General features: G+C 34.1%; 2 protein-coding genes across 3 annotated transcripts in view; one reads left to right on the plus strand and one right to left on the minus strand.

Annotated features, from left to right (window-relative positions):
• LOC142337663 (uncharacterized) overlaps window positions 1-19,978 on the minus strand; it is a 454,746-nt gene that overhangs the window by 99,183 nt on the left and 335,585 nt on the right. The window contains exon 1 of one of the 2 annotated variants that reach the window (XM_075387108.1): window positions 6,836-6,845. The exons of the other annotated variant lie outside the window; for it this stretch is intronic. The gene's annotated coding sequence lies outside the window, so the exon portion shown is untranslated. Of the gene's footprint in view, window positions 1-6,835; window positions 6,846-19,978 lie in introns of those variants that run through there. 2 annotated transcript variants of the gene reach the window in all.
• LOC142337372 (uncharacterized) overlaps window positions 1,049-19,978 on the plus strand; it is a 36,241-nt gene continuing 17,311 nt past the window's right edge. Inside the window, exons 1-2 of the mRNA XM_075386586.1 lie at window positions 1,049-1,090; window positions 1,180-3,170. Of these exons, the coding sequence (XP_075242701.1) occupies window positions 1,255-3,170 (1,916 nt within the window). The 5' untranslated portion in view covers window positions 1,049-1,090; window positions 1,180-1,254. The remainder of the gene's footprint in view (window positions 1,091-1,179; window positions 3,171-19,978) is intronic.

A 19,978-nucleotide genomic window follows, 5' to 3' on the forward strand; every position in this document is an offset into this window, starting at 1 on the left:
ACTGTTACCTGAAAAACAACAGTTTCGAGGCCTAAAAATCGAGCGGAAGACCCCCCAAATTGTCAAACAAATCAGAAAAAAAGTTAGTTGCCGATGTTTTGAAAGATCCAAAAACCTCATTGGAGCGAATTCGTGTGGCTCATAACGCTTTCTCTTGCTACGATACAATTTTCAGAGGTACAGTTAGACGAATTCTCAAAAAATATGGCGTTTCAAGAAATGCTGCAAAAAAAGTCAGTTTGAAGAAGAAAAGCAAGTGTTTTCGTTCAAAATGGTGTATCAATATGCTCAAGAAGCCGTTCTCTTTCTGGCAGAATATGGTTTTTGCTGATGAAACAAGGGTGCGCATCTCCAGCGACGGAATTGTTAGAGTTTTTCGAAGAAATGGAACGAGATTTCTCGAAAAAAACACAAAAAATTTGAGTTCGGACAAACCATTACTTATGTTTTGGGGTGCAATACGATCAGATGGACGGAAATTGCGTGTTAAGTGTCCAAACAAGCTAAACGCTGTTGGTTATTTGGAAATTTTGAAAATTTACGAAGAAAAAATGCATTCCTGGACCTTATTTTTCAGCAAGATAATGCTCCAGTGCATAAATCGAAAATTATCGATAATTTCTTCCAAGAAAACGAGTGGGAGGTACTGGAATGGCCAGCATACAGTCGAGATCGGAATTCTATTGAAAATTTATGGGCGATTTTGAAGCAGCGATTACGAAAACAGACAGTTTTTTTGGGAAAATTTAGAAGAAAAAGTGTATGAAATTTGGAATGAAATTGACGCAGACGTCGTGTGAAACCTGTATGAAAACTATACAAACCGTCTACTAGACGTTAAAAAGCTAAAGGTGTAATGACGCGTTATTAGAGAGCTAATTTGAAGTCAAAATGTTATATTATTTGTTGTTTCTATTGCTTTTTTAAAAATCTTTAGGTGTACGTAGCTTTTTGGTACCATAGTGTATTTGAGCTCACGTCAAGACCAGCAAGAATTTTAAGTATTATTTACTTGATGTAATAAAGACGTCTCCCGATTCAGCCGTTGCTGAAACTGAACAATACGTTGTCTATGTCGACATGCAAACTGGTTTGTGTTATTTTACTTTCGTGTTTTTGACATGGTTTATATTTAAATAGCATACAGAATTCATAACTGTTTAATAATTGTGTTACTAGCTGTCGTATTACTTCGCTATTAATAGCAAACTATCTATATCTTCAATCTAACGGATCGTAAAACCTCAATACGCAATGGACTTAGAGCAACTTTGGCCCGAGTTGTTTCACACTCTTAAAGTGGTGCCCCCTCCCCACGAAGAGGTGGAATCTATCAGCCCATACACGAAAGCTGTCATGACTCACAATAGACTAATCTCAAAGCTGATCGAAACAGATGAGCTCAAGGGACTGCTGATCAGAGGTCAACCCAAGGGTACAATCACACAACACGGAGGTCACGAGGTGAAATACAGTCAGGGATGTCTGTTCATACCTGCGCCTTATTTTGACAAAGTTATTCTGATCAAAAATGTTACAAATATTGATAAAGGTCAGGCATCAATTGCAGAAATTTCTGATTCTTTGAAAGAGCAACTGGACCTGGTACAGCATTGCGATGTTTCGAGAATCTATCTTTGTTTATGCGCCAAAACGAACAAACTGAAAAAAGAACTTGACGCTCAGCTTAAATCAACTCCATTATCTGTTACCAATCCCATAAAACTGACACATCACGATGGTTTAATTTCTGATTTACAAAAACTTGCCAGCTCGCATTCTCATGGCGACGTACAGACAGCTTTGATAGAAAGCGCCAAAGCTGAACTCGCTCCGGACAAATTTCAGTTCCGGCTAAAACGTGAGCAATTTCGAAATCTAACTGGTCAGTCAACTTTTCAGAATGTGGACCGGATAGTACATTTAGCAGATGTTTATTTCAAGGATAGAGACGATAAAGTTGAAGTTGTTCCCGATTACGATCGTATCGTTGATAACATTTTGTATTGTACTACAAAAGAAGGCGCTTTAGAAAGTTTTGACAAAACGGCCAGCTATTTCGGTGAAGTGATTTACTTCATTGAAAAATTACTGAGCAAATTGGAAACAAAGAGTGGAATACTATTGAAAGATTATAGTAATACTCATTTCAGCATGATTTTGGACGAGGGTGCTTCGGAAAAACCCTCTGATTTTCAGTTCGACTGGCTATACCTGGGCAAAGATTGTTTTGTTGTTTTCGAAGTGGGCCTCGGCGACCATGACAAAATAGACAGATACTCAGCTATTAACAACAAAATAATGCAATGTATCACCAAAATAATTCCTCAGTTTTCATTTCTGATTCATACACTACTGCAGAACTTGGATAATTGCGCAATTTCTTTCAAAGATTTCGTGGAACAACATTTCAAAGTGGTCGTGTTTTTACCGAATACAACACTGGAACAATTTAAAAACTTTTGCCAAAAACTAAAAAGCAAAAACAAAAAACTCAAACAAACGGCTGAATTCTATTGCCGAAATGCACATGCGTTCAACTCCATCGTTTTTATGCTGGTAGATGAATCAGATTTGCAATTACCGATGCAGACATACCAAATTGATTCGGATATGAACGTCATGAAAGCAGTGGATAAGTACGTTGAAAGCTTGTTCGAGAAACCCGGCGAAACTATCAATAAACAGTTAAGGTATATTTCATCAGTAATTGCCCTGTCTAGCTTGATGGCCGTGTCTAATGGAACTGCTTCACCTCAAAACGATCTTCATGATTTGAGTTATGTGAGCAGAAATGAACAGCCACTCGAAGTTGATGAGCGCTACCTAGAAACTTTCCCAGTTTGGGCAAAAAACAGTTCTAACGCCAAATTTGTCAGTACAGGAATAAACTTCATTCTAAGTCCAGAGCAACACAGAATTCTGTCCAATCCGAATAAACCACTCTTAATGGTTTACGGTCAACCTGGAACAGGAAAAACATCGTTACTGCTCGCCAAGTTCCAGCAAATGGCTGAAAGGGACGACATTTCTGAAGTTTACTTTACTTATCCCGAGGGAAAAACTGCGTTTAAAAGATGGCTGGATAATTTGATGGAAAAAAGTGGCTCCATGCAAATGAAGAGGAAGGGAAAATTTCTCGCCGTGCAAAATATCAAGTCAGAAAAATGGTAAGATGTTTCCACATTTGAATTTCCGATATTACTTAGAGTAACCTATAAAAATTGGTCAGAACTTGGCTAAGAAATTTGTTTGAACTGAAAAGAAAAACGTACAGTTTTTATTTGAAAAAAGGGATAGAAATGCAACAGTATATTAGACAACTGCTTCGAGACGTATTGGATTATTTTTTTACGAGATCTGTTGCCCCGTGAAACCATTGATAACAAATGTCAAAAAGCACGAATATCAAACTAATTTGCAAAAAATGTTAAATAACTAAACTCTCCAAAAACTCCACCGCTCCTGCTACATATAGTAACAGCCAAATTGCAAGAGATAAAAATCATGTTGATCTGAAAATTAAGTGTATATTAGACTAACAATTTCCGGCGTATTGAATTATTAATAGAATGAAACAAGGCTGATAGGCTAAATGAAAACGTCATCTTACTGTCCTAATTTACAAGTGTAGATGATTTTAGTGTACAATTTCATTCCAAGATCTGTTATTGGATATAATTATTGTATAGATGAACAAGGAGGCACGGTAATGTGGGTTTGTACATAATTTTCCCACCTCACTCATCCACATTTTGACCTAATTGTCAAAATAATGAGGAAAAGATACGAAACACTCGAAAATTCACATGCAGTTCGAAAACAATTTTGTAGAACGAGTTAAATTTTGTTTAAAACGAGTTAAAAAATTTTCACAATATCAAACCTCTAATTGAACTAATTGATGCCGCATTAGTGGACTGTTGGGACCTCTAGATTTCTGACCTGCCGCTGGAACCTGCCGACCGTTGAGACGTACAAGGCAGGAACAAAAAACAACACAACAGAAATATTACGGATAAAAATCAATATATATATATATATATATATATATATATATATATATATATATATATAAAATATTCAGAAGAAACGTTTATTAACAAAGTCAAAAAGTATCAGATGAAACCTAAACTAAACAAATCAACCTGTTTTTTACCCAAAGCAAACTCGACTTGCTTTTAAAGGGACTATGTAACAAGTCAATAAAAAACCAAAAGCTCAAAAAGTTATTGAATTTTGAAACCACATAAATTCCGAAGTCATATATAGCATCAATTCTATACTAAAGAAATTCTACGTGTAACTGCATAAGAAGCCAAAAACACTTGTCTTCAGAGATAAAAACTACAAATTATATTAAAAAAGAAGATTAAAAAAAATTTAAAAAATTCATAAACTCCCATTGAAAAGTTTCAATCTGAAATGACCTCAAAAAGAGGCAAAAACATTGACCAGTATCACAAGCTCACAACTTGAAAAAAAATTAGTGCCAAATGCTAGAAGACGACGGTTGTACACTGACCAGTAACAACTAGTGCTTATTTCACAAAAAAATGCATGGGAACTAACAATTATGAGACTTTTCTATAAGTTGACGGAAAGAAAGGTAAAAAAGCGAAAAGTGCGAATTTACCTTCTTACTTTCAAATTTTATTTTTCAATGTCAAAAAAACCATCAACTATCAACTGAAGTAGTTAAAAAGGTACATTCTTAACCAATTAAAGACCATTGAGACTTGTGATTTTGCAGAACTTGTCGTTCGACTACCAAAAGAACTTAAAGTACAGGCAATACAAGAAAACCTAGAAAAAATTGGTGAGCAAACTGTCTATATTATATAATATTATTATCATATAAAACCACTCATTTTCAATTGAAATTGTTATCCATAATCAACTGGACCTCTTTACAACAGCAAACGGACCTGTAGTAAAAAAGTACATAATCCAAATTTGTTCAAGTGAACTTGTGGTATCAAAAACAAAAAAGATCACCAAAAATCATGGTTGAAGCATAAACCCCCCAAAGATTATTTTTTTTGTTTTACTCAAATCAGGATTGGATCTGTGATTTAAAGAAATCATTTACCAGTTGACAGAAATTAAATTATGGAAGTGGCAAAATTTTAAAAATCACGGACATTCTTTCTTCAAACGAATACACTCAAAGTTGTATGAGCCATTGGTTAAAACAACTTTCAAACAAACTATTTTTGTTTCATTAGAGAGAAATGGGACAAAACATTAATAAAACTAAACGACATGTTGACAGAAATATAACAATGAAGGTGGCAGAAATAAATAGAATTCAAAAAGATTTTTCAAAAAATTTAATCAAAGACAGGGGAGCCGTAAGGTGTCGAATGAAAAAACAATTTAAATTCACTAATAACTTTAATAGGAAGCGAATTAGACTTTGGATTAGTACGATTAATTAGATTTACAGAAAAAAAACAACCAGTTCTGGAAAATCAGAAGATTTCTCTAAAAAATTACTAAAACACTTTGTGCTATAAAAACCGTGAGTTCTTCTCGTAAAGTATAATATTTGTTTGTTCGGTGTCGATTACACTTAAATGTGATCACTCGTTAATTGAACCTCCCAACGAAAGCTGATTTGTCTGTAATTCCAATGAAAAAAGTGAAAACTTTTCAAATGGCGCCACAATACATTTGGAATTATGTTTCACTTGCTCTTACTGCGCGCCGCGGTTAAATAACGTAATTGCTGTAGATCCTTTTATGAAAAAAATTTGAATATATCAAAATCAAATGATCCGACCAAATCCAAATGATCCGCTAAACCTTGATTCAAATTAGCGAAGATCCGACATTTTTTTACGAGCCTGAGAAAAACTAGTCCTCAATTGGTTATAAAAAGAACTTTTCTTGAGCAGTCTTTATGTCAGCATTACCTGCCAATTTTGCAAAAGTGAAAGTGGGCCAATTTGTTTTTCAATTTTTCCTGAAAGATCAAAACAACTGCAGACTATTTTAAGCACCGAAAGTTGTAACCAATAGAGTCATTTCAAACAATTCAGCAAGTATTTTCTTTCTTTAATTGTAAAACAAAAAATTTTATCATTAACAATTAGCTAAGTTGATCAAAATGTAAACACAAAAAACAAAAAATATGATAAAAACAACGGAAATCCGGCTAGTGTTAACAAATTCTAAATATCGATAAATGCTTTAAGAAAATCAGTTTATTAATTCGATATTCAAAGTTTGACCATTTTTGTAGTATTACCTTTCGCAACTCTGTACAACAAATATATGGATCGGCAAAAAACGACTGCAAAAGTACAAACCCAGTTGAGCTGATAGTTCCCCCCTCCCCACAACAAATGCTCAATTAAACTTAAGAGATGTCTTGTCTTATCAAAATCTGACCACGCAAAATTATCTAACAAATTTTGCTAAAGAGATTGAGAAATAACAAAACGCAAGCAAACGCCGTTAGTGAGGGGAAGAAGTCATTTAACAATTTGGATTTTTCCAGTTTTGCTCTATCTGTAGACTTAAAACGAGAAAAAAGCGTCGGACAAAGAAACAAAAAGCGTAATCGGGCACGTCCCGAATAAAAATTCAAACAAATCATTACACTACATCACAAAAATTTTTTAAAAAATCAGAGTTTTTTAATCCGAGAATTATTTGTCTAAGAGTTGGTAAAGGTAATAACATTCAATCAAAATTTGACACTGGGACTGTGTACACAGTAATACAACCAATGAAATGACTGCTATTAACTGCAACTTCTGTTCATCTTTATCTGCCAATTAATGAAACAAAACATCAATGAGCAAACAATTACTAGCGAATTTCAAAAATTTAATAAGATTTTTCTGAAAACGAACAGCAAAAGCTGTAAAAACATTAGCTGTGGACTGAAACAATTTATTCTTTTTATTGAGGCGTCTTTAGCTAGAGATGAGACTTGTAATTAAGGAAGCTAACTAAAAAGACAAGAATATGAGCAAAAAAAACTTGCAGAACTCAAAAAACCGATAAATTTTCTAACAAAAATATTGTCAAAGTCATAAAAAATGACTTTGAGCTAAAACAAAAAAAGTTGACTAAATAAATCCCTATTATCCCGCTAAGAGAACTGTTTATAAGAATAATTATTAAGACAACAAAAATACAACAATCATTAGCAAAATTAAAGTTGCATTCAATCTTATTGAGAGTAAAGAGATTCAGTGAGTGAGTAAAAACCCTGGCAAGGAACTCAGTTCACTAATATTTTGCCCTTTTTTAGCATCTAATGAGACCTGTCAAAAATGATCCTATTTGTTGAGACTATAAAAATAACACGAAATTAACGTCAGATAATTTATTAGAACAAATACTGCCGAACTTAGCGCTAATTAATTTAAGCAATTAAAAATAGTAGCAAATAGAACACATGTGTATCATATAAGCACTTAATAGAGGGAAGACTGGAAACAGAAGTGAAATTGACGCAGGTGAACAAGTGTTCGCTATCAAAGATAAAAAAATTGTTCACATTTGGTACTTCTGACACCACTTCAAAGGCATTTTGATAAAAATTACGCCCGCTTTCTTGCTCCCTTTACTTATCCAATCTATTTGAATCAAAACTCTAAATTGACTTCTGAATAACATTAAAAAGCCGAAAAGTGTGCAGAGAGCTTCGGAAAAAAGAAAGAGCAAACCAATACAATTTAAAACATAGTGGGTTTATTGCCAGAAAATAGCCGTAACAGCTTTGTAGCTCTGCAGTCTCAAAAAGAAGGTAAGAGAAACAGACGAAAAAAAAATTTTTAAATGCTCAGCTGTTGTTTTTTATGAATTTGTTTAAGTTTTGTTGATTATATTACTGCCTATAAATACCCTAAATATCCATTTAACACACAACCCATTTTTACCTTATTTCTGAATTAAAGAAAAGAAAAGTCAATTTCGTTGATAGGAAGTCAATTTTGAGAGTGAGTTAAGTCTCCTGTGACCAAAAATTCAACCACGCGAATGAACACAAAAAATACTTTCCATTAAGAGTAAAAAAGGCGTCAAGCACGCAATTCAGTTGAAGTTCCATGAACGAATGATTGAAAAGCTGATTTGAAGAGTTGATTGTGACGTCATATGGTCGTAAAAAAATCCTGTTGACGAAAAAAACTAAGAGAAGGCCAATAATAGCCTAAGCTATCGCTTTGCAGCTGTTAACAATTTTTATTGTAAAAAAATGAACACTGCGAATCAGCTACCCTCAGCTTACAGATTCGCATTTTTGTTATCAATTTTAACATTTTATTAGGTAAAGCAAAATAACAATGACTTAAAAAATGATATATGAGGAAAAACAACCGAATTCAGTCAAATGTTCACAAAAGTATAAAACTGTTGAAAAGCTCCATGGAAAAATGCCAAATTCAAAAAAAATTTTATTTTATTTATAAAAAAACAGAAGGTAGGCTAACATAACAATCAAAAATTTTTGCAACTCCGTAACTTCCTGAAACAACAAAAATAAAAAAATCTTAATTTGAAATTAATCGCTTGACAATTTTTCTAATGATATTTCTCACAACTCTCTGTGCTGAAAATATCGATCTTCTGGAATTGACAGAACATAAAACCAGTTGAGCATCTAGTTCCTCCCCCACCAAAGTGGGTCGGAACAATAAATTATTGGACAGTATTATTCAACAGTTTTGCTCGTTTTGCTTCAAAAATTGTCACACAATTTGCGTACGTCTGTATATTAGAGGAATAACGTCAACAGACAGCAGGGGCAGCGTTGAAATTTTTTGACGGTTTCTTGATAACGTTCCTGGAAAAAATGTTGTGGCTCTCTGATCTTTTATCAATGAGAAAGTGCAACGGGAGCACGCGATAAGCTTGGTCCGGTTGTTTTTTTTCCAATCGCAACTTTTCATCCATTTTCCGATCGGAACTTTCCACCCATTTTTTTTTCAATCGGAACTTAAAATAAAAAAAGCTTATTGCAAAAACTTGATTGAAAAAAAAATGCGATAAAAAATGCAGGAGAAATATTTTTGAAAAAACTATCCCAGGCAACAGCAGCGTTTTGTCGTAGGCTAGCTGGATACAGCGTGCGATTATAATGTCAACAAATTTTTAAAAATTTAGTGACAACTTAAAAAATCGTTAAACTGTTCATAACAACTCCTAATAACGTTCGAACTGTAACATATTTATAATAGTGAATAGTGAATATCGGCCTCCGAAATAGTGAATATCGGCCTCCGAATTCTATAAAGTTTTCGGTTTCTACGACAATTTATGCTGTTTTTGTGTTGGAAGTCATCTGCTTTTTTAGCAAAAGGTTACATCTTACAAAGTATTGACTACAGTAGTGATGACGGAGAGCTAGACCAATTTTGGATTTTAGGTGTTTCAGGTCTTAATTGGAACTGTAACACTACTTACAAATTTTTGGATTTTGAATCCAGAGTTGATTAAATTGTTAACGTTTTTGCACTGTGGAATGTAAGTGCGTCTTCTCTCTCTGAGTGTCAACTTATTTTGCTAAATTCTGATTATAAGTCGATGAATAAGTAAACCAATCCAATCAATAGACATACACTATGGCAACAACACCAAAAAACTAGGTATAGCACAATTTCTGCTTTCGAAGCATGATTCGTGCTTCATAAGCGTGATTTGCCCTAAGGCATGAAAAAGGTAAGAAATATAGGTTTAAGTGAAATTTCATCGACAATTTTGAAGCAGCGGTTATGAAAACAGATCATTTTTGGGAAAAATTACAAGAACAATTTTCCGGAATTTGGAACAAAATTGACGCAATTGACGCAAATTGATTGTTTGAAGACCAAATAACCTATCTGCTAGACAAGTTAAGAACCAAAAGTGCATTGACTCGTTATTAGAGAAGCAATTGAAACCAGAAAAGTTCTATTGTTTGATATTGTTAGTGCTTTTTAAAAAACTTTCAGATGTACAAATTATTTTGGTACCTTAGTGCAGAACAGTCACTTTAACCCGTCAATCGTATGTTCTTTTATACAAATGCTACTAAGCTTCAATTACAAAAAAATTGTTCTCAAAAACCACCGACCCGGGTCGAGGAATTATCCCAAAATTATGTAGGATAACTGATCATTAGCGTTGACAGATTAGAAAATGGACGCCAATTTTTTAAACTAATTTTGAATTTAAAGCGTTGAATTTAGGCCTCTAAATTCAACACACGCAGCGGAAAACTATGCGCAAAAATTTCAATGGGGTTTCTTATCAGCGCTAGTTACAGCCGTTCTTACAATCTTTTTTTGTTTCTAAGAGTAGATTTTACATAATTTTGCGGTTTTAAGCGTAAATCTTAATTTTTTTCTTGCTATAATACAATTTCTAGGGGTACAGTGAGACAATATCTCAAAAAACATGGGTGTTTTCACGATATGCGGCTAAAAAGTTTGTCTAAAAAAAAACGAGTGCTTTCGTTCAAGCTGGGGTATCAATATGATAAAGCCCTACTCTTTCTGGTAGAACATTTGTTCAAGGATGAAATTAGAGTGCGCATCTCCAGTGATGGAATCTTTCGAGCTTTGGGTTCAAAAATTCCTGAAAAACAAAAAAAAATGAAATCAGGCAAGCCTTCACTTATATTTTGAGGTGCAATACAATCAGATGGCCGGAGAAAAATTGTTAGGTGTCCAAAAAAGCTACATGCTGCCGCTATTTGGAGATTTGAAATACTTACAACAGAAGATATTAATTCGGGACCGAACTTTTCAACAAAATAAATCTCCTGTACATAAATCAAAGATTACTGGCAATTTTTTCCAACCAAATGAGTTTTCACAATGGCCGGAATACAATCGAAATCGAAATCCTATTGACATTTTAAGGGCAATTTTGAAGCAGTGGTTGCGAATAACGACCATTTCTGGGAAAGTTTACAAGACAAATTTTCTGGAATTCGGAACAAATTGACACAAATGTTAATAACTCTAAATCACGAAAAACTTTGTTCTCAAAAACCACCGACCCGGGTCAAGGAATTATCTCAAAATTATGTAGGACAACTGGTCGTTAGCGTTGACAGGTTAGAAAATGGACGGCAATTTTCCTACTAAATTTTGAGTCAAATACGTTGAATTTACGTCTCTTGATTAAACGCACTCAGTGGAAAACTAAGCGCAAAAACTTTACTGGGTTTTCTTAATAATCAGCGCCTATTATAGCCTTTCTTACAATACTTTTCGTCTCTAAGAGCAGATAATACAATATTTTGCGTTTTTATGTGTAGATCTTATATATTTGTCTCTTATTATAAAACAATTTCTAAAAAGCTAGATGCTGTCGGCTTTTTGGAGATTTTAAATGTTTACGAAAAATTATACATTTTCGGGACCGAACTTTCCAACAAGGTAAAATTCCTGCTCATAAATCAGAGATTATCGGCAATTTTTTCCCACAAAATGAGTCTGAGGTCTTGCAGCGACCGGAATACAGTTGAGATCGAAATCCTATTGACACTTTAAGGGCCAATTTGAAGCAGCGGTTACGAAAACAGACAGTTTTTAAAAAACAATTAGAAGAAAAAATTTCAGAGATATGGAACAAAATTGAGGCAGATGACGCAAATCAACTGTAAAAAAACTATACAATCGATTCGCTAGACCTTATAAAAACTAAAGTTATAATCACTTAGTATTAGAGAACAAATTGGAACTAGGAAAGTTCTCTTGTTTGATATTGTTAATAATTTTGAAAAAATCATCAGTTGTACAATTTTCTTTGTAACATAGTGCAGAACAGTCACTTCAACTCGTCAATCCCTTGTTGCTCTATTTCACAAATTCTACAAAATTTCAGTCACAAAGAAACCTTGTTCTCATAAGCCACTTAGCTGGGTCTAAAAATTTTCCCAAATTAATGTAGGATAACTGGTAATTAGCGTTGACAGATTAGAAAATGGATTGCAATTTTCTTATTTAATTTCAAATTTAAAGCGTTGAATTTAGGTCTGTAAATTCAACACACTCAGCGGAAAACTGTGCGCAAAAAGTTCAATGAGTTATACTAATTATCATCGCTATTTGTAGCCGCTTTTACAAATTTTTTTGTTTCTAAGATCAGATAATTCATAACTTGGCGTTTTTAAGCGTAGATGTTATATATATATTTCTCTTGCTATAATACAGTTTACAGGGGTAGAGTTAGAATAATTCTTAAAAAATATGGGGTTTCTTCACAAGATGCGGCAAAAAATTATGTCTGAAGAGGAAAAACGAGTGTTTTTGTTCAAACTGGGGTATCAATAGGATAAGCCCTACTTCTTCTTGTAGAAAAATTTTTTACGGATGAAATTAGAGTTTGCATCTCCATTGATTGAATCCTTCGAGTTTTTAGTTCGGAAATTCCTGAAAAACAAAAAATAATGAGATCAGACAAGCATTTACTTTAATTTTGATGTGCAATATAATCAGATGGGCAGAGAAACATTGTTAGGTGTCCAAAAAAGCTAAATATTGACGGATATTTGGAGATTTTGAATATCTACGAAGAAAGATACCTTTTCGAGACCGAATGTTTGAACAAGCTATAATTCTTGTGCAAAAATCAAACATTATTGAAATTTTTCCAATAAAATGAGCGGGTGGTTTTACATAGGCCGGAACACAGTCAAGATGGAAATCCTATTGACACTTTAAGGGCAATTTTGAGGCAGTGGTTACAAAAACAGACCGTTTTCTGGGAAAAATCACAAATAAAAATTTTTCTGAGATTGGGAACAAAATTGATGGAAATGACACAAATTAATTGTATGAAAATCAAACAATCGATCTGCTAGACATGGTAAGAACGAAACGTGCATTGATTCGTTAATAGAGAAGAAATTATAACTAAAAAAGTTCTATTGTTTGATATTGTTAGTGCGTTTTAAAAAACTTTTAGTTGTACAAAATGTTTCGGTACCATAGTGCAGAACAGTCACTTTAACTCGTCAATCACATGTTGCTCTATTACACGAATGCTACTGAGCCTCAATTTCAAAAAATCTTGTTCCGAAGGCAATGACCCGGCACGAGGAATTGTCCAAAACTTATGTAGGATAGCTGGTAATTAGCGTTGAGAGAATAAAAAACGAACAGGATTTTTCTTATATAGTTTTGAATTGAAAGCGTTGAATTTACGTCTCTAATTTAAACGCACTCAACGCAAAATTATGCTCAAAAATTTCAATGAGTTTTGTAAATTTTCAGTGCCAGATTTTGTCGATCTTACTTTATTCTGTGTTTCTAAGAGTAGATTTTACATAATTTTGCGTTTTGAGCCTGGATTTTAAAATTTTTTGTTTGGCTTTAATACAATTTCCAGTGGTGCAGTTAGACTAACTGTCATAACATATGGCATTTTTTAAAAGATGGAGCAAAAAAGTAAGTTTGTTGAGGAAGGGCATGCTGGGGAAGGGCCGCTGTTCCAACTGGGGTATCATTATGATAAAGTTCTACTCTTTCTGGTAGAACATTTTTTACGTATGAAATTAAGTGCGCATCTCCAGTGATGGAATTCTTCGAGTTTTTGGTTCGAACGTTCCTGAAAAACAAAAATGAGATCAGACAAACATTCACATAATTTTTGAGGTGCAATACAATCAGGTGGCCAGGGAAAAGTTTTTAGGCGTCCAAAAGTCTAAATGCTGTCGGCTATTTGGAGATTTTAAATATTTAAGTACAAAGATACAATTTCGGTACCAAATTTTTCAACCAGCCAAATCTCTTGGGCGCAAATAAAAGATTCTTGGCAATTTTTTCCAACGAAATGAGTGGGTCGTATTACAATGGCCAGAATACAGTCGGGATTGAAATCCAGTGACACTTTAAGTCCAATTTTGAAGCAACGGCTACGAAAACAGACAGAGTTTTTTGGCAAAATTTAGAAGAAAGAAAGTTTTTTAGAGATTTAGAACAAAATTGACGCAGATCACGCAAACTGACTGTATCGATCTGCTATACAGTCGATCTGTTAGACATTTTAAAAACTAATGTTGTAATGACTTGTTATTGGAGAACAAATTGGAACTAGAAAATTCTATTGTTTGATATTGTTAGTGCTTTTTAGAAAATCATTGGTTGTACATTTTTTTTGTATCATAGTGGAGAACAATCAGTTTTGCTCGTCAATCACATGGTACTCTATTACTCAAACGCTAGTAAACCTCAATTACAAAAAAATCATGTTCTCAAAAACCACCGGCCCTGGGCCGAGTAATTTTGCCAAATTTATGTAAGATAACTTTTAATTTACAGCAATTTTCTTACATAATTTTGAACTGAAAGCAATTAATTTACGTCTCTCAGTTCAACGCACTCAACGCAAAACTAAGCGCAAAAACTCCAATGAGTTTTGCAAATTTCCAGCGCCATTTATCGCCGATCCTTTTTTATCTTGTAATTCTAAGAGTAGATTTTACACAATATGACGTTTTTCAGCGTTAATCTTATATAAAAATTCTTTTGTTAAAATACAATTTCCAGAGATACAGTTAGACTAATTGTCATAAAATATGACAATTTTTAAGAGAAGCTGCAAAAATAAGTTTTTAGAGGAAAAGCAAGTGTTTTTGTTCGAACTGGGGCATCACTATGACAAAACTGTAATCTTTCTGGTAGAATATTTTTCACGTATGAAATTAGCGTGCGCATCTCCAGTGATGGAATCCTTCGAGTTTTTGTTTCAAACATTCCTAAAAACAAAAAAATGAGATCAGACAAACATTCACATATATTTTGAGGTGCAATACAATCAGGTGGCCGGAAAAAAATATAAGGTGTCCAAAAGTCTAAATGCTGTCGGCTATTTGGAGATTTTAAATACTTAAGTACAAAGATACAATTTCGGTACCAAATTTTTCAACCAGCCAATTCTCTTGTGCGCAAATTAAAGATTATTGGCAATTTTTCCAACGAAATGAGTGGGTCGTATTACAATGGCCAGAATACAGTCGAGATTGAAATCCAGTGACACTTTAGGGCCAATTTTGAAGCAACGGCTACGAAAACAGACAGATTTTTTTTGGAAAATTTAGAAGAACGTTTTTTTTTAGAGATTTAGAACAAAATTGACTCAGATCACGCAAACTGGCTGTATCGATATGCTATGCAATCGATCTGCTAGACATTTTAAAGTTGTAATGACTCGTTATTAGAGAACAAATTGGAACTAGAAAATTTCTATTGTTTGATATTGTTATTGTTTTTTAGAAAATCATTGGTTGTACATTTTTTTGTATCATTGGGAGAACAATCAGTTTTACTCGTCAATTACATGCTGCTCTATTACTCAAACGCTACAAAACCTCAATCACAAAAACGTTGTTGTCAAAAGCCACAATCCCGGGCCGAGGAATTTTGCCAAATTTATGTTAGATTTATGTTATTTATGACTGTTAATTACGTTGACAAATTAGAAAAATTACCGCATTTTTCCTACATAATTTTGATTTGAAAGCGTTGAATTTACGTTTCTCAGTTCAACGAACTCAATGCAAAATCATGCGCAAATACTCCAATGAGTTTTGTAAATTTTCAGCGCCATTTATCGCCAATCCTACGTTATCTTGTGTTTCTAAAAGCAAATTTTTCACAATTTGACGTTTTTAAGAGTTAATTTTTTCTAAATTTTCCTTAGCTAAAAATCAATTTCCAAAGATACAGTTAGACTAATTGTCATAAAATATGACAATTTTTAAGAGAAGCTGCAAAATTAAGTTTGTAGAGGAAAAGCAAGTGTTTTTGTTCAAACTGTGATATCAATGTGACAAAGCTCCCCTCATTATGGTAGAATATTTTTTACGTATCAAACTAGAGTGCGCATCTCCAGTGATGGAATCATTCAGGTTTTTTGTTCGAAAGTTCCTGAAAAACAAAAAAAAATGAGATCAGACAAGCATTCACTTATATTTCGAGGCAATACAATCAGATGGCAATACAATTAGATGGCCGCAGAAAAAGATATTAGGTGTCCAAAAAAGATATATGCTGTCAACTAATTGGAAATTTTAAATATTTACAAAAAAATGTTAACTTTTCGGTTCCTAATTTTTCAACAAATTAATGCTCCTACGCATATATCAATTATTGACATTTTAACGATTCAAAAGAGTATTGGCATCTTTTTCGACAAAAGTAGTGGGAAACATCACAATGCGTGGAGTGCAGTCCAAATCGAAATCCTATTGAACAATTAGCGGCAATTTTGAGACAGCGGTAACGAATGCAGATTGATTTTTTGAAAAAACTTAGTAGAAAGTTTTTCTGAGCCTTGGAACAAAATTGACGCAGATAAAGCAATCTGTCTGCATTGATATTTTACATTTGATCTGCTAGACAATATTAAAGCTAAAGGTGCAATGAAGCGTTATTAGAAAACAAGTTGGAACTAGAAAAAATTTTTTGATGCTGGTAAAGTTTTTTTAAAACAAAATTTAGATGTAGAAATTTATTTGGTACGAATCACAAATAAACCTTGTTCTCAACAGCCACCAAGCCAGGCCAAAGCTAATTGCCAAATTTGTGTACGATAAGTGGTAATTAGCGTTGAGTCAATTTAGAAAAATGGACCGCAATTCTCTTATAAATTTTGTTATGAAAGCGTTGAATTTACATCTCTAAATTCAATGCGTTCAACTCAAAAATATGCGCAAAAAAATTGAATGAGTTTTTGAACGCTTGTTATCACCAATCTAACACATTTTGGCGTTTATAAAAGTAGATTTTATTTGATTTCGCCTCTTTAAACGTAGATCTGGCAATAATTTGCTTTGATTTTAGCGTCGATCTTACATTAATTTATGGCTTAGACTACTGCCTATGAGACTTGAACAACTCACCTATTAGTTGCTGGTCGCCTTTTCTACCACTGTAACACAGTACCTTAGTTTTTTAATGAACAGCAACCTTTTTAATTGGACAATAACATCAGTTTAAAAAAGTTGAACAGGATCTTTTCGTTTGTGCACGTCCAGCTCTGTAAATGGTTTTTATGGCGCAGGTAGATGTTATTTGTAACCCTCTTGCAACAATGATGTCAGAAAAATGTTTTGCAGCCCACAAAAGTCTACCAAATTTTTTTTGTTATTCTGTTGCTTAGCAGTCTTTCAAAAAGTTGCGTTTTGATTTTCGCAATGACTCTTTTACAATTGAATCAGGAAAAGCTTGTTTTCATTACAAAGTCATAATGGCACACAATTTATTTGATATAAGAAGCAGAAAATATGCATATGCAAATGAAATGCAAAAACGGACATGAAATTCAATTAGTTCTCGCACCGGAAGGTACAAGACGAGATCGGTGGCGCTGAAAATATTGAGGATGTCAAAAAAATAGGCATCCGCACAAACAGTTGGCTGGAGGGTTCAAATTTGGCTTCGAAGAATTGCTCTTTTTCGTATATGCTTGCTCGCTCGGTCATCCCACCATCAACTAATGCAAAAACGAGGTAGGATTGATCACTAGTACAGCTGCTGACTACAATATTTGTATGATAAAATTGAGCGCTTGGTTCAACAGGAAGCCATCAATAAAAAACGTCAAAAGTTCTAGAGTTAGACCACGGCATTTTTAATAAGAGGAAATGAAACAAAGGACGTGTCTGACCTAGACGATGGGTGTTTGGCATCCACACAAACATCTTGCAAGCGGGTTCAAGACATGGCATCGAAAATTGCTCTCATTCAAACATGATTGCTCGCATGGTCATCCCACCATCAATTAATGAAAAAAGACGTAGAAATCAACAATAATACAGCTGTTGATTAAAATATTTTTCTAAACAACAAGAGGCAATCAATAAAAGACGGTAAAATTGTAGAAAAAGACCATATCATGTTTACTAGGAGGAAATTATACAAAGCAAGTGTCTTACCAAGACAATGGGTGTTTGGGAGCATATGCCGAGACATAAAAGAAAGTCTTCATCTCTAGCGTTGATAATCGGAATTATCTAACACTGATGAGTTGTATTGAAAAAAACTTCGAACTTGGCTCTATTATATATTCAGAATACTGGACTGCTTCCAAAGCACTTGATATTGACCGTAGATTTCGGTATCAGAAAGTCAACCACTCTCGCCATTTTTTAAATCCCTATAATGGGATTCATACTCAAACTAATGAATGGATATGGGAGAAGAGAACGAGATGAACAAGTAGCGCATCGAACTCACAGAGACATGCTGGAAAAACTATTTGACTGAAAGTCAGTGTCGTGCATTTGTGAAACACAAGCCACTTGATGCACTTCAAACCATTGTGAGACATACTTGTTTTTTTTTTAAAACGCTACAATTGAGTAAGATTTCATTCTGTTGAATTTTTTGGTTTGGGGCACAAATTTGAGGTAGCAAAGTATTAGTAAGAGGAGTTGCAAAACATACTGGGGGCACAGATGGCAAAAATCTCGCCAATCTTACATAATTTTTGGCGCTACTAAGCATAGATCTTACAAAATTTGGTGTTTTTAAGAGTAAAAATTAAATAGTTTTGCGTTTCTAAGCGTAGCTCTTACAACAATTAGTATTGCATAGTTGCCTTTATGGCAATTTTTTGTTCTATGAACAATTGATTGTTGTTCATTGTAATAAAACGTGAGTTTGACACTTGAACATTCAATGTTCCAAACCTGATTTTAACAGGAAAAATAGGTTTGGGGACCCCGCCTAAATCGGCAACCTAATAAAAACCCTTTCCCCTCCCCCGGTGCCTAGTTACCCTCTCCGCCTGCATATGAATAATCCGCCTCATCTACCCCACATCCATACCTAACCTGCAAAATTATATAAAATCAGCGCTAAATTCAACGCAGATTTGTTTGAGAGAAATGCTTAGAAATTGCTTGCAAGCTTGGAAATGCAATTTTATATTGGTTCAAGAAGTTCAACGCAAGATTATCATTTTTTTCATGGGCAGTCTTTCTGCAGAGTGTATAGGTGACAATTCAAGGAAGGAAGGTGTCATAGAGGAATAACATGCAGTTAATCTGTTTTAAACTTATTTAATCTGGATGCAATTATCCTATTTTATTTTAAAAAAATATCTAAATAAGTCGTTAGTTGTTTCTAAAGATTAGATATCAGGCACTAGTTTCAATTCATTATTCAACTTCGCTCTAGTGATGGAATTGTGGTACAAACTCAAGTGAAAGATGTCAGAAGACAAGATTAAAGTTTCCTGGCTATATTCAGTGGAGTATCCCGAGAGTGACCTCAATAGGTCGAAAGAACAGGTTCGTGTTCTCCATCTATGTCGGTACAAGTTCAATAAGATTGTAAGCAATATGCGAGGTATGGCTCTCCAATTGTAGGGGTATTGTCAATCAAATAAACAAATTGACATAATTTCAATCAAGGAGGAATCAGTACACGTGCCTGGGCTTCAGTTGGATCACAAAAGCGCAACCCTGACTGTGAGTCGGGGTGTTAGCAGCACTGTTATAAATCTGTATCACAAAGCTTGGTACTGAGTGTTGTGCTGAAACTCAGCAACACAATCATTTTCTTCACACAAATCGTTTTAGGTGACTGGCAACTTTTGAACGTTGAAAAAAATTAGCGTACCAATGGGCGAATTTTGGATAAAAAATTACCTAAAGAGACAAATGACAAGTTAAATTTTGTATCTTGTTTCTGTTTCTGCTAAGACCACGAAAGCAAAAACTTACTTTTCAAAGCTATCGAAAATCTAGAACTATGGTTGTAATAGCTCTCAACACGTATCAAGCGCAGTCATTTTTCTTGCCGCTAACCTGGCTTTGACTTCTGGTTTGAATAAAATATAGCTGGATTTCGTCCTGGGCAAGTACTGTGTTGCACCAATGTTGGTAATTATTGTTCTAATTTGGGCCTGCAAGTCGCTCCTCAAGCCATTTCCCTGAGACGGAGAAAGCAATTATGTGGACTGAGGAGATGATACCACAGTCCTGCACTGGCTCGACTGAATTGGCAAGTACTCTATCTTC

The sequence above is a fragment of the Convolutriloba macropyga genome, chromosome 1, assembly GCF_964194025.1.
Source record: "Convolutriloba macropyga chromosome 1, txConMacr16.3, whole genome shotgun sequence".
Taxonomy (NCBI): domain Eukaryota; kingdom Metazoa; phylum Xenacoelomorpha; order Acoela; family Convolutidae; genus Convolutriloba; species Convolutriloba macropyga.